The sequence below is a fragment of the Acanthisitta chloris genome, unplaced genomic scaffold (genome assembly GCF_000695815.1).
Source record: "Acanthisitta chloris isolate BGI_N310 unplaced genomic scaffold, ASM69581v1 scaffold15070, whole genome shotgun sequence".
Lineage (NCBI taxonomy): Eukaryota > Metazoa > Chordata > Aves > Passeriformes > Acanthisittidae > Acanthisitta > Acanthisitta chloris.
This window is the reverse complement of record NW_008651207.1, coordinates 292-13,140: the sequence shown is the minus strand read 5'-3', so window position 1 is coordinate 13,140 and position 12,849 is coordinate 292. Positions and strand designations below refer to the sequence as shown.

The 12,849-nt window shown below is 51.3% G+C and overlaps 1 protein-coding gene across 1 annotated transcript in view; it reads right to left on the bottom strand.

Moving 5' to 3' along the window:
• Positions 1 to 6,460: 6,460 nt before the first annotated feature.
• Positions 6,461 to 12,849, bottom strand: part of VPS33A (vacuolar protein sorting 33 homolog A (S. cerevisiae)) — a gene marked incomplete at its 5' end in the record, with an annotated part of 6,671 nt that continues 282 nt past the window's right edge. Inside the window, 10 exons of the mRNA XM_009072213.1 lie at positions 6,461 to 6,703; positions 7,381 to 7,549; positions 7,689 to 7,826; positions 8,157 to 8,294; positions 8,698 to 8,765; positions 8,909 to 9,035; positions 10,655 to 10,848; positions 10,978 to 11,152; positions 11,532 to 11,648; positions 12,367 to 12,556. Of these exons, the coding sequence (XP_009070461.1) occupies positions 6,510 to 6,703; positions 7,381 to 7,549; positions 7,689 to 7,826; positions 8,157 to 8,294; positions 8,698 to 8,765; positions 8,909 to 9,035; positions 10,655 to 10,848; positions 10,978 to 11,152; positions 11,532 to 11,648; positions 12,367 to 12,556 (1,510 nt within the window). The remainder of the gene's footprint in view (positions 6,704 to 7,380; positions 7,550 to 7,688; positions 7,827 to 8,156; positions 8,295 to 8,697; positions 8,766 to 8,908; positions 9,036 to 10,654; positions 10,849 to 10,977; positions 11,153 to 11,531; positions 11,649 to 12,366; positions 12,557 to 12,849) is intronic.

Genomic DNA, 12,849 nt, shown 5'->3' with positions numbered 1-12,849 from the left:
GGGAACCGTGAGGGGAACCCTGAGGGAACCGTGAGGGAACAGTGTGTCCCCGCGCCCCGCCAGCCCTCACGTTCTGCAGCACAAGCGCTGCTGGTGTCACGGAAAGCTCCCGCCCAGGGTAGCGCTGAGAGCAGACTGGCGCTCTCTGGGCAGGAGGAGGCTGTGGAGCACATCACAGCACCTCTCGATACCCCGAGAGGCGCCAGGGCAGCTGGAGAGCCTCGGAACTGCAGCGCTAGGCGAGGGAGGGGAATTCAGGCTTAGGAAAAGGTTTTCCCTGTGAGGGTAGTGAGACACTAAGATCCATCCCAACCCCTAAAACTCCGTGACCAAAGCACTGACGTACAGAGGATGCTCCATCTAAGGTGCTGCCAGCTACCCAAACTTTTAACTCTTGGTATGTTTCAGCAGGGGAATTAGTGCTCATTGGCTAAAAGTTACCTAACTCTTATGGATTAGGACTCTGTTTCGTTTTCCCTGTGAGGGTAGTGAGACACTAAGATCCATCCCAACCCCTAAAACTCCGTGACCAAAGCACTGACGTACAGAGGATGCTCCATCTAAGGTGCTGCCAGCTACCCAAACTTTTAACTCTTGGTATGTTTCAGCAGGGGAATTAGTGCTCATTGGCTAAAAGTTACCTAACTCTTATGGATTAGGACTCTGTTTCCTATTGGTTTCATTGGCTAAAAGTTACCTAACTCTTAAGGATTAGGACTCTGTTTTCTATTGGTTAGTGATTTCTGGCTCCTTATGCGAATTGTTTCACACAGTCAGAGAACTTCCCACTGAAGTGGACAAACAGTTGAGCACTGTGGTAAAGGACTGTCTGCTCCTAGTGCCACGGTGATGTTTGGGAATTTTATTCCCAGATTTGTGTGTGGCAGCAGCGGCAGTGTTGGCTGAGACACAGGGCCTGGCCCCACAGGCTCAGCTCACCTCTGCTGTGCTCTTGGCTCGTGGCACACTGTGATACTCCCCACCTTCCCCAGCCAAGGCTCCCTGTGGAATTCCATGTAAAAGGCCTCGGTCAATTACATCTATTCGTTCAGTTCCTAGCAGAGACTCCTGTGTGTTCTCAGAGACTCAGTTACTCAGGGCAGGGTACACTGACAGCAGTGCAGTGTCACAGGCACTCAGCACCTGTGATTAGCCTGGCACACCTGAGAGCACTGGGGAACAGCCCTGCAGCTAATCACAGGATCAGTCAGGTTGGAAAGGAGATCATCGAGCCCAACCTATGACCTAACACCACCACCAAGTGCCATGTCCAGTCTCTCCTTAAACACTTCCAGGGATGGTGACTCCACCATTGGAGTTTGTGCCCCTGTACCTCACCAGACTGTAGGGAGAGGGAAACCTTGTGCAGGTTTGAACTGTCTATTTCCAGGACTTCTAAAACCAAAAATGCCAAGTAATTTCTGTATCTCTGCTTTCACACCCTTAATGAGGCAGAGTTGGACAAGGCAGGACTTGTTTATTGAGATGCTGGGATTGAGTTGTGTCCCTCCTGTCTCCACTGTGCTGGGCACACTGCCAGGCTCTCCGGGCAGGGTGGGAAACTGCTGGGAGGCTTTTCAAGATCTGGGGGAACAGAGACACATCACCAGGAGACACAAAGATCGGCAAAGTGCATGCACTTGGACACCTCTGCTTGCAACCTTTATTGTTCGGGCAGAAGAACATAAGGCTGTGAGGAGGCACTAACGACACAAATCACTCGCAGGTGGTGCAGGACTTCCAATCTGGGTGTGGAGCTGCCCGTGGGAGCTGATTGCCTCCGTGCAGGAGGCTGCAGCAGCAGAGCTCTCATTTAAGCACCAAGAAGTAGGTGGTCCATCCGGCGAGCAGCAGAGCCCCGACCAGCACGGTGTAGCTGAACAGCACGAAGGCCAACAGCTCCTTCAGCACCTTGAGGAAGTGGATGGCGAAGGACTCCGGCATGGCTGTCCCCGGCTCCGCCTCAGGTAGGGCTTGGCTGCTGCCCTGCGCCGCCCGGGGCTGTAAACAGAGGGACAGGGAGCTTTCCCGAGCAGGGCAGGCTCTGCCCCGGGGAGAGATGGTCAGGAGGGTTAACAGGGAGGTGGTGGTGTCAGGTCAGACTCGTGTGTGTGTGGGCAGAGCTGTGCAGTGCTGCGAGAGACGGTGGGATCTGATCAAAGTCTCGAAGTGACTGAACAAAGGGACATACAGAGGCAGGCGGGGGCACAGCCCTGGCAGGAAGACCAGAGGCCCTTAGGGTCCCTCTGGCTCCCGGAATGTTCCCACCGTGTCCGTGGGAGCTCCGCAGGCTCCGAGCGGGCGCTGATGGTGCATTACCAACAGCCTGCTCTGAGCAAAGTGGTCAATGCCTCCACGGAAGGCACCATTAATATTTAACGAGATAATTGCATCTAATGGAGATACTGGCACAAACTGAGCCTTTTGTTTATGGATGGCGAAAACTGGGGCTTAAATACAAGTTTGCACAGGCAAATATTTATATCTCGTGTTACAAACACCCTTTAAATGGGAGCCATGGGGGAAGATGCCTTTGAATTCACCTGCTAGCTGTGTTTTCAAGTCACACTCCTTGCTTTGGAAGTGAGTCCTCATTTGTTAGTTTAAATTAAATCTGAACTCCTGCACTAAAGTTGTTGGTTCCTTAGACTTAAAGCTGTGGAGCCCCACCTAAAAATCTATCATCTCTCCCATTTACATGTGCTTTTACATTTGGTCACGACCGTGCCTGATCAAAATAGCCACGCTTTTAGTTAAATACATAAAGGGAATTTAAAACCAGACTTATAACGCTAACCCAAAGGGCTTATTTCTCTTCTAAACAGTCTAAAGAGGGTGAAACGGAATTCTCAGCCTGCTACTTAAAATGTTTCTCAAAGAGCTCTTGTGATAAGGAGTTCCCTGTTTTGTCGTATTAGAGTTCATTCTAAGCTCAGCACGTTACACAGTGTAGGAGTTCAGTGCATTTCCGAGCCAGCTGTTGTTCCCCTGTTGTTCAAAGCACTGAAGTTTCCTGTCCATAAGCTTTGCATGATTTCTGCTTATCTAGAAAGATGCTGATAAAGAAAGAGCTGCTTACCCAGGCAGATGAGTTCATGGGTCCCAGCTGCTCCCTGGCTGCGCTGCAGGCGGTCCGGGCGCCGAGGACTGATGCGCGAGGTGTGGTCAGGAGCACTTGTGATACGACACTGCGCCTTCCCCAGGGCTCTGCCCAGCTCGGGTGGGACCAGGGCAAAACCTGCACTCTTTGGCTCTGGGGTTTGCCTCTAGCAGTGTGTTTGTTGTGCCAGCTTGCATTCTTCTGTTCTCGGAGCTGCTGTGCCTCCTGCCCCGTTCCCTGAGTGCCCTGGGAGCCACCTGGGGAGGAGGCAGCTCACACAGCTGGGGCTCCGCAGCACGGCCCGGGCTGGGACTGTGCAGGCTCAGGCTCTCCTACCTGATGAGTGGGAGGGCTGAGAACAGCCTTGTCCCTGCACTGCCACTAGGTCACTGCTCTGCTGTCACCCTTGGCCTCCCAAGGAGACATCCTGACCTTTGAGGAGCACAAGTGCTGCAGCTCCTTTGCAGTGTGAGGGGAGGAGTGAGCTAAGCTGTATATTTATTTTTAGCCAAACTGCTTTCCCATCATGATGTATGAAAAGTGAAAGTCTCTTGGGGTAGAGGTTGGGTCGTGTTTTCTGTTGTGTTTTTTTTTTTTTTTTTTGCTTGTAATGCAGACAGCAAAGAGAAGGAAGATTATGTACTGCCAAATCAAATCTCTTACCTACAAAGATATTATGATGTAGAAAATGGGCCCTTAATTTAATTAGGCTCTCTTGTTATCAAATTACTACCCCGCATGGTCAGCAGGGCCTTGGACAGAAGCAGAACATAATCAGCTGCTCAGGAAGCCTGTTAAGTAGTAATTGCTCCTCCAGGGAATCGATCCATGTCAGGATGGCTTTTATTTGGTGGTTGTTGTTGAGTACTTCCAGGAAGAGGCTTGTCCAGGTGGAGTGGCCACGGGGCTGTGGCCTGCAAATATAGGCAGCAGTGTTGGGGACAAATTGGTTTACTAAGTGTCTGGTGTAAACTGTTACCAAAATAAGTTTTGCCTCTCGCGTTACTGACAAACATGTTTGCTGCCAGGTGAAAAGGTAATCCCACTGGGAACTGGGGCTTTGTGCACTTCCCTTTACTCACCTGTGGTGTGATGTGTACACAACATGACCTCAGTGCTAGTCACGTCCTCGTGCTTAGTTCAGTTTTTAAACTAAGTCTGCAAAGTGTGCTAGTACAAAGACCCTTCAGGCCAGGCCACGGGCACTGTAAGGGCTGCACTGTCACACAGTTGCTTGTTTCCTCTACACAATAACATCAATTTTTGATCCAAAGGTAATTTAATTTCCTTTTTAAATACTTTGAAATTAGCTACTGTAAGTGGAACTCAGAACTAATGCAGAGCAAGGCAATCCATGTTTGCTCCTTGCATCATTGCTGAAGTTGCAGCATGTTTAGCAAGTCTGTAAGTTGCCTGCTCACCTCAAGTTAAAGTCTGCAGTGACTGAAGTTGTATTTTTCTTTGGGAGTCAAGAAATCCCACAGACACTTCTGATGTAGTATGTTAGGTGGCAGAACAGAATGAAATTGTGTATAAGCTTAAAGAAAAACCATCCAGATGTTAGAAAAATAGTTTCAGCTTATGTCAATATGGTTATCCTGGGGCTGGGGGAGAGGCAAACAACCATCACAGGGCAGGAGTTCTTTTGGTTTTATTTATTCTTGTATTCCGGAGAGAGTGTGCAAACACAAAAAAGGAGATCAAATGCAGCTTTATTTTATTCTAATAAGCCAACTGGAGTCAGACAGACACAGGGGCTCTGTGAAGGGGCTGATGTGGCAGAACTCAGAGGATAAAGCAACAGACTGGAACCCACAGCTGTTGGGAAAGGTGAAGGTTCCGCGCGGGGAAGCAAGCGGCTGACTCCGTGTGGGTGATACAGCAAGCTCCAACTTTATTGTCCGACAGGCTCTTTCTTATACAGTGCAGGACAGGCATACAATTATCAATCATTTTTAATTGGCTAAGCTCTAAAGATAGCATTCAGGTACTCTCCCCACTCGCAGCTGTAGCTGTGAGGATTATCTCCTGCTTTCCCAGGCTTGGCTGCATTCCTAGCTGTTTGTCTCAAACTTGTTTGTCTCACCCTCAAGGACGACTTACCCCTGCCATCTGCCATGTTGAGTTACTCCCTATCTCTATATAAGTTACTATCTCCACAGCCTTGCTTGTGCACTGCATTCCCAGGTGCGTTCCCAGGACTGTGTCCGTATGTTCCCAGGGGACCGTGGCCTAGCTCTTTTTGGCCTTCCCCAGGTGCATACCCAGGATCATCCAACACACAGCCACAACTGCTTGGAAAAACAAAGGGTTTTATTGGGACTTACTATGCAGGACAGCCAAGTGCAGAAATGTTTGCTAGGAGAGTGGCTTAAGGTGTGAGGTGGGTTTGTTTTAGTTGTCTTTATTTCATAGTGAAGTGCAGTGTGAAACAGAGGCCCCAGTGGCTGCTGCACAGCATGTGAGTGCAGGGCCCGTCCCCAGCAGCAGCACAGGCACAAACTGGTCTGCCTTCCCAGCCAGGCCGAGGCTCTGGGGCCGGGAGCTGCCTCCTGCACACACATGGGCCCAGGCACCACCACCCTGGAAAATTCCACTTTATGAGTCTGCGCTCTACCGCAGCTTGTGACAGCAAGTCCCACAGTTCAGAGCCTGAACAGGGGGTGAAAAAAGTGTCTGTTTTAAACCTGCTGTTTACTGGGTCCCTGGTGTTGCTATTTTTGGCCCAAGTCCCACACCAGGAGTGTGTGTGTCTTCAAACATGAGCTCATGACACACTGATGCAATTCATACCCCGGAGTAGCTTTCCAGAGTCAGGAGGGTGTTACTAGGACAAACAAGCCACCTCACAGCAACCCCTTCAGGGGGCAAGAAAAGTAAAAGGCTCAAGGATCAGAGGTACAGATGTCTGACAGACACAGCGAGTGCACTATGGAATGTATCAGGCACCAGGGAGAGACACACAGTCTGGGAACACTGGTCTGAAATCAGGAACAGAAAACTAGCCCTGCCTGCTCAGCACCTCAGGAGTGTAAAAACAAGTAACCACATCTCCCACAAAAACTAAACTGAAAGCAAACCAGAAGCAGCAAAATGCCAAAGAGAAGTACCAGAGCACATCTTCACCCCGCAGTGCTAGGTCGCCAGGTCAGACCCCAGCAGGGGTCTCTCTCTGCCATTGTTTAATGCATTGCTAGTGCCTTTCAGCACCACTTGTCTGCTAGGAAGTTCCACAAGCAGCTGGAGCACAAGTGCAGAGAGGGATGAGGGTAACTGCAGCACGAGCTGGTCTCAGGAGAGCTTCTTTCACTGCTGTGTTTCTCTGACGTTTGAGCAGCCGTGCCAGGACCAGCAGCTGACATGTCTCTGTCCCACAGAGCCTCTCACTTCTACGGTCTCACCACAGACCCTAGAAAGGGGCAGGCTCCAGCTTTTCCATCAAGGATTTCATCCAGGTTGTTCCATTGATCAGTTTTGTAGTGGCAATGACGTACTCTGTGCCTCCATCTTCCATCTGGGACAGAAACCTCAGCGCGGCGATTTCTGCGTACGTTACACCTCCCAGGAAGAACACCAGGGTGACTCTGTTCTCACCGTGCTGACCTGGGGAGTCAGAGACATTCACAGGTTGGCTTCGTTTGACTTTTACATCTCCTGTGCATCAACTGTCACACTCAAATGACCTAAAACTAAATTACAGACAGCAGCTGAATTGGGGCCCAGAAACCCACTCTGCCCCAGCTCTGGAGTCTCCACAGCACGTGCTTCTGCCTGCCCAGGTTTAATACTAGGAGCGTGATGCTGACCTTCTTTGTGAAGCAGTGTGTGTAAACTTAGGGTTTATTTCAGCACTCCAATGAACAGTTTGTCAGACGTGTGTTCGTTGGATCTAACTGCTGTAGGAGAGGGAGATGACACAGATCACAGAATGTTCAGCTGGAAGGGACCCTTGAGGATCGTCTTGTCCAACCCCTGCCCCACACAGGACATCCCCAAGAGTCACACTGTGTGCCTGAGAGCATTGTCCACACACCTCTTGAGCTCTGTCAGGCTCAGGGCTGTGACAGAGTGTCCTCAGAGCTGTTCCAGTGCCCAAACACCCCTGGGGGAAGAACCATTTTCTAACCTCCAGCCTAAGCCTCCCCTGACACAACCTCAGACCGTTCCCTCGTGTCCCGTCACTGGTCACAGAGAAGACACCTGGACTCTGCCAGTTTGCCTTTTCCAGCCTAGCAGAGACATCTCCCTCTAAACCATGAGGAAAAGAAAGCAAAGCTCACGCTTTTTCTGAAGGCCAGTAGGTAGCTGCTGTCTCTCCTCAAAGTGGGGGCCTGGCAGCATCTTTAGGACCTCCTCGATGCTCCTCCAGCCCGGGCGTGCCAGCAGCTGCGCCAGGCGCACGCTGAGCGGGGCATAGCCGCTGTACACGTACGAGATGTCGTTGGGGTTCTGCAGGGGAGCTCAGGGTCAGCGCAGGGCACGGCCACCCCCTGCCGCAAACCAGCACCACGGAGAGGAGTACAGGGAGAAAAGGTTTTCCTGCTGCGTCGTGGTTAGAGGTACCGTTCATGCTGGGGCTCCCGTTTACCTGCTCGTTAACGTCATCCATCCACAGGCGCAGGGTTTTCCTGATGGTGGGGTAGTTGTTCCTGCCCCCTGTCTGAGGCCTCAGGAGCCCAGCCTTCTCCAGGTTGTTTAAGGTCAGAATGTGTTCATAGCCATACGTCTGCAACAGCAACACACAGCCTTTAATACCACACAATCACCAGTGGCTTGAGAAGAAGGCAAACATTCATTACAAATGAAGTCTAGTGGAGATCTCTGTGGAGTATATCCCACTTAGAGTGGTTAAATCACAGCGGTCGAAAGGACATCTAAAGCTCTGTATCTGCACGTGGTAAAACACACGTAAGCGTGTCCCATGTCACTGCCCTCAGCCCAGACTGGAACTCAACCCGTGTGCAAGATGTGTCTGTCTGGAATGGAAGTATCATAGACCCAAGGACTCGATGTGGATTTTCTCAGGAATCAACTGATCTAACAGTAAGAGCCCAACCTGGAGAATCTCTCTTTTGTAGTGGTCCAGAACCTTCTGCTTCAGTCCACTATTGCACACAGATTGCAAGCAAACGAGGCGCAGGATCTTGATCAGTGGGTGTTTTTGAGCTATACAGTCTTCAATGTAGTTGTTAACCTAATCAATAAAACACATAAACTGTTATTCAAAGAACTGTTAAAGTGCCCAGAAGACCTGGAAAGAAAGAGCTGGTTTGACTAGTATCTCCAAACCAGCAAGAAAGAGGGTGCAGCTGCTCTTGGGCAGCTCAGGACCAGCACTGGTTCCACCGAGGCTCGCTCTAAAGTCTGTCAGTTCCACAGTCAGCAGCCAGACTTTGCTTGAGGCACTGATTCCTCACAGCCCTGGGCAGGTCCAACACCACAGCTGTGCACAGCTGCATCACAGGCAGTGACATGTAACTCAGCAAGGAACGTCACCGGGCAGCGTCTAGATCAGATGTTTCCTCTCTCAAAAAAACCCTGATGGAAAAAAAATCTTTTGAAGAGTTAAAAGTCACTAACTGTCATTATCTGCTTACCTTGTCTGTGTCTACTCCAGACATGAACTCTTGCTCCACCGTTAAATTGTCAAAGAAATCTTCAGATGCTTTGGGAAGAGAACAAAAATCAGTACAACTCACAGCTTATCTTCCACCTTTCATCAGAGACACACCAGCTGGAGCACAGCCAGTTGTTGCCAGGCTGAGTGATGTGCTGTGCTGAGCTCAGCCCAGCTGAACACATACTCACTGGTGATGTCTTTGATGAGCTCTGCGATGGAGGTGTGGTTGGCCAGGGAGCTCCTCGCCGCCTGCATGTGTGGCAGCTGTGAGACAAACTGCTTGATCTCCCCAACAGTCTTTGCATGGTGCCTTTCCTGGGGGAATCCATTGCTCAGATTAAGAACACCAACTAGATCATTTTAGCATGCAGAAATTTTACTGTACTCACTGCAGTGCCAGGTAGAGATATGCAACCTTTTAGACAGGACTAAAGTCCCAGCATTACCTGGTCATTGGAAGAGGCAGGACATAATACAACAGGATCATCAGACTGTTATTTTCCATTATGCCAGTGTTGCCGGTCACTTTATCCACCTTTGTCTGATTCCAGCCATCCCTACCTGCTCCTCAGCTTCCCTTCCAGGAAAACTCCCTGTTTCATGCAGAGGAATTCCTTTGCTGGCTGCCAGTAAACCTGGAGCTCCAGGCCAGTGCCGTCGGAGCGGGGTAACACTCCCCCTGGCAGCACTGAAGGGTGATGAGGAACTTGGCTGGCAGGAGCAAGCAGAGCCTGCTGTTCCCTGCACCTGGCTGCAACGGCGCCCCAGGTTCTGTCCCAGGATGTGACGACCACCATGCAGGGCTCAGCTCAGAGCAGTCCAGAGGTCTGGACTGCACTTGGGCTATTTGCCTCTTGCTGCAACTTGGAGCAAAAGGAATAATTATTTAACTCCTACGTGAAGGATTTAAATGGGCAAGTGCAGGCAGGACAGTGGTAATGACAGAGCCTTGGCTGCCAATATGCTGCTGTTTCATTATCACCTATTACTGCTGACAATTTCTTAAAATCCTCTTTTCTAACAGCCAGTATGGCCAATCCAGGCCTGAGCACCTCCAGCACACATCCTGCAGCAGCAGACGTGTAGGTCAGGCTGAGCACTCGTTTCAGTTAGGGTACTGCGACCTCGTCTTAAATGTGGTAGAGGTGAAGGGCTGAAAAAAGGCCCAAGGAAATAGAATCAGTGTGTAAGAAGTTCTGTTGAGGATCCCCATGAAGTTGAAAGCCGAGATAAGGGATCTCAGTTTCTTTATGAATCACCAGGATGTGATCAAACAAAACCACAAACAAGCCTCACACAGCTCTATGGTGACATGTAAGCATCAGTTTACAGGTCCAACCTAACCTCCTGCAACACAACTGCCTTTGCCACATTCCTACTGGTTTTTATGCCACCCGTAACACTGTGTGAATGTACATTCCAGAGTTTTATGCCTTAAAACCTTTTCTCTGCATCCTCAGTGAATACAAAGGGAAAAGGACCTTTTAGTAACAGCAGCAGCAAAGTAGACTTGATCAGCACACTAAAACTGCCCTCTGGCCTCTTGCAGGGGGAAGCAGCACCTGACTGTCCTGCAGACTGAGGGAAGCAGTTCCTGTTTATGGGAACTACAGGCTCACACAGCAGAAGGCTGGTTTGGGCTAGCTCAGAGGAGAGGGGAAGCCCCAGGACAGAGGTGTGGGGAGTAGAGGGAATCCACATTACTACTAAGAGGAGATTTGACTAACACCTACTTGGAGCAGTCCAGGTGGATCTGACCTCATCCCAGGGCAGAGGAACAGACTGGAAGGGCTTCTCAGGACTAACTGGTTGTTCTCTGGCTGGAGGATTACTCCAGGGCACCAGCCTGAGCTGCCAGCGCAGCGCTGCTGAACACATCTGACCCATCTGACAAAAGAATGCCCAGGGGATGCCCCTCTGGGTACAGGCCTCACCTCAAAGGCTGCTGAGATGATCTTGGCCTTCTTGCTCAGCACTGACCCCACAGCATTGAAGTTCTTGTCGCGGATTTCGGCATACAGCTCTTCTGCAGAGTTCAGCTGCAGCTTCTTGGGCTCCGTGGGGAGATCCTTGCCACCCTCACCCTGCTTCTTGGGGGCAAACTTCTCAGGAGGCAGTTTCACATAAGCTACCGAATGCAGAGACAAAACCCTTGTAAGGATGGGACTTCACAGCCATTTAGTGAAGCAGGAAGGCACCCGACACCCTGCCCCCAGCTCCAGCACGGGACAGCCCTGCCCCTGCCTGCAGCACTCACTGTTCTGGATGCCATAGATCTCATCTATGAGCCCCTCGTAGGTCAGCTGCGTGGCCAGCGGTGTCAGCAGGTCCACGTTGCGGTCCAGCAGCAAGAGGGTATCAAAGACAGGAAATATGGAGTTCTGGCTCCCGGGGAATTCACGCTTCATCCTGATCATCATGTTAGCCACGTGCTGGAAGCAAATCGTGTCGGTGTGGTTACAGTGCGGGCCACAGCAGAGGGATGGTGACCTCTAGGCCCCAAAAGCACACGCTCGTGCAAGCGTGGGCACTTGGGTAAGGGGAGAGAAAGCAGGAGGTACAGATCGGCTGATGGACGGGGCAGGATGAGACAGACAGAACCAAATCCTTCTCTGCTGCTCTTGCAGTGAGTGGCCAAAGCACTGCCATCACTGCAGGTCACTCCCTCACCACAAAAGGTACCAATTAAACCACAGGGTGATCAGAGAGGAAAAAGGGGCGAGTGTCATGGCTAGATTAAAAAAACCCAGAGGTTAATCAAATACTCCTTGAGAAAGTTCCAAAGAACAAGGTGCACTTTTTCAGCCTCACCCGAGCACAGTCTCCCTTCCCAAAGATCTGCGGGATGGTTCCGTAGAGAGCCTGCAGGGTCATCAGCCCCTTCGCAGCGTGGTACAGGCTGGTCTGGTCACTCTCCAGGTAACACTCCTGAGGAACAAGAAGGATTCTGATGGAAGGTGTTGATCCAAGGCAGCTGCTTCCACAGCAGAGTGCAGTCCATGTGAACAGTTCAGAGGAGACCTAGGCTGGGGAAAAGCTATGTCTGTTGGCAAACACAGCCCTTATGGTCTGTTACATCAGATCACCTGGCCAGACCCTGCAGTGTGTCTAACCTCCACACACAAACCCAGTGTGGTGGAGTAAAGGAAAGTGACTGCTAATTAGGCCAATCTGGGTGTGCACCTCACCACAGCTGCAAGCCCTGAGACATTCTCTGGGCTGTGCTTAATAGGGCAGAGGTGTACAAAGAACCTCCCAAACCTTCCTGTCCTCAGAGAGCTCTGGGAACACAGGACACACAACTGGGATGTGACAGCTGTGACTGCTCAGTGGGACCCATGACACACAGCACCCTGGCTGGGCAGGACACAAACTGTGCTGGCTCTGTGACACCTGAGTGCTTTGAGCTCAGGAATGCTCCACGTGTGAAAACACCACCAGCAGTAGAAGCTGGAGGAACTGGGGTGCAGCTCTGTAGTGACTGCAGAAACACACAGGGAAGCTCAGGCTCGGTTCACCCCTCAGGACCAAACCACATTTGCTCTGCAAGGCCTTTCCCTGCTGTGCAGGTCACCCACAAACCCCCCCGAGCTGCTGCACCCCCACCAACAGGCAGCACGAGGTGTTTCTCCTCGCAGAGGCACACCTTGAAGGCGCTCTCGGACTCCATGGAGAGCAGGTCTCCGTCGAAGGGGATGAGGTCGAGGCTGTACTGCTCGCGGTGGATGAAGGAGCCCAGCACGCCCTGCTCCTTCAGCCACTGCTCGCACAGCAGGCTGCGGCGCGGCACGAACAGGATGTGGAAGTCCCTCTGGGGAGAACGACCCCTGTCCTCCCTGGGGAGGCACAGCAAACAGTTACTCGGGGCAGCAGCCCCGATTCACAGGGACCAGGAACTCTGCGCGGGGTTAGACCCCCCTGCCAGTTCTGTCTGTCACAGTGCTCAGGATGTGTAACCAGCCCGTGTGCAGCCACAGGTCTGACACCAGGGCAAGGGCACTTGGTTGTCCTGCAGGTCCCAAAATGAGCATCACTCCAAGCAGGGATTGAGCCAAGCATAATTTAAGCTAGTCAGAAGGAATGTCTATCCTTGTAGGGAGGAACAGACCCTCTGCATCACAGCTTAAGT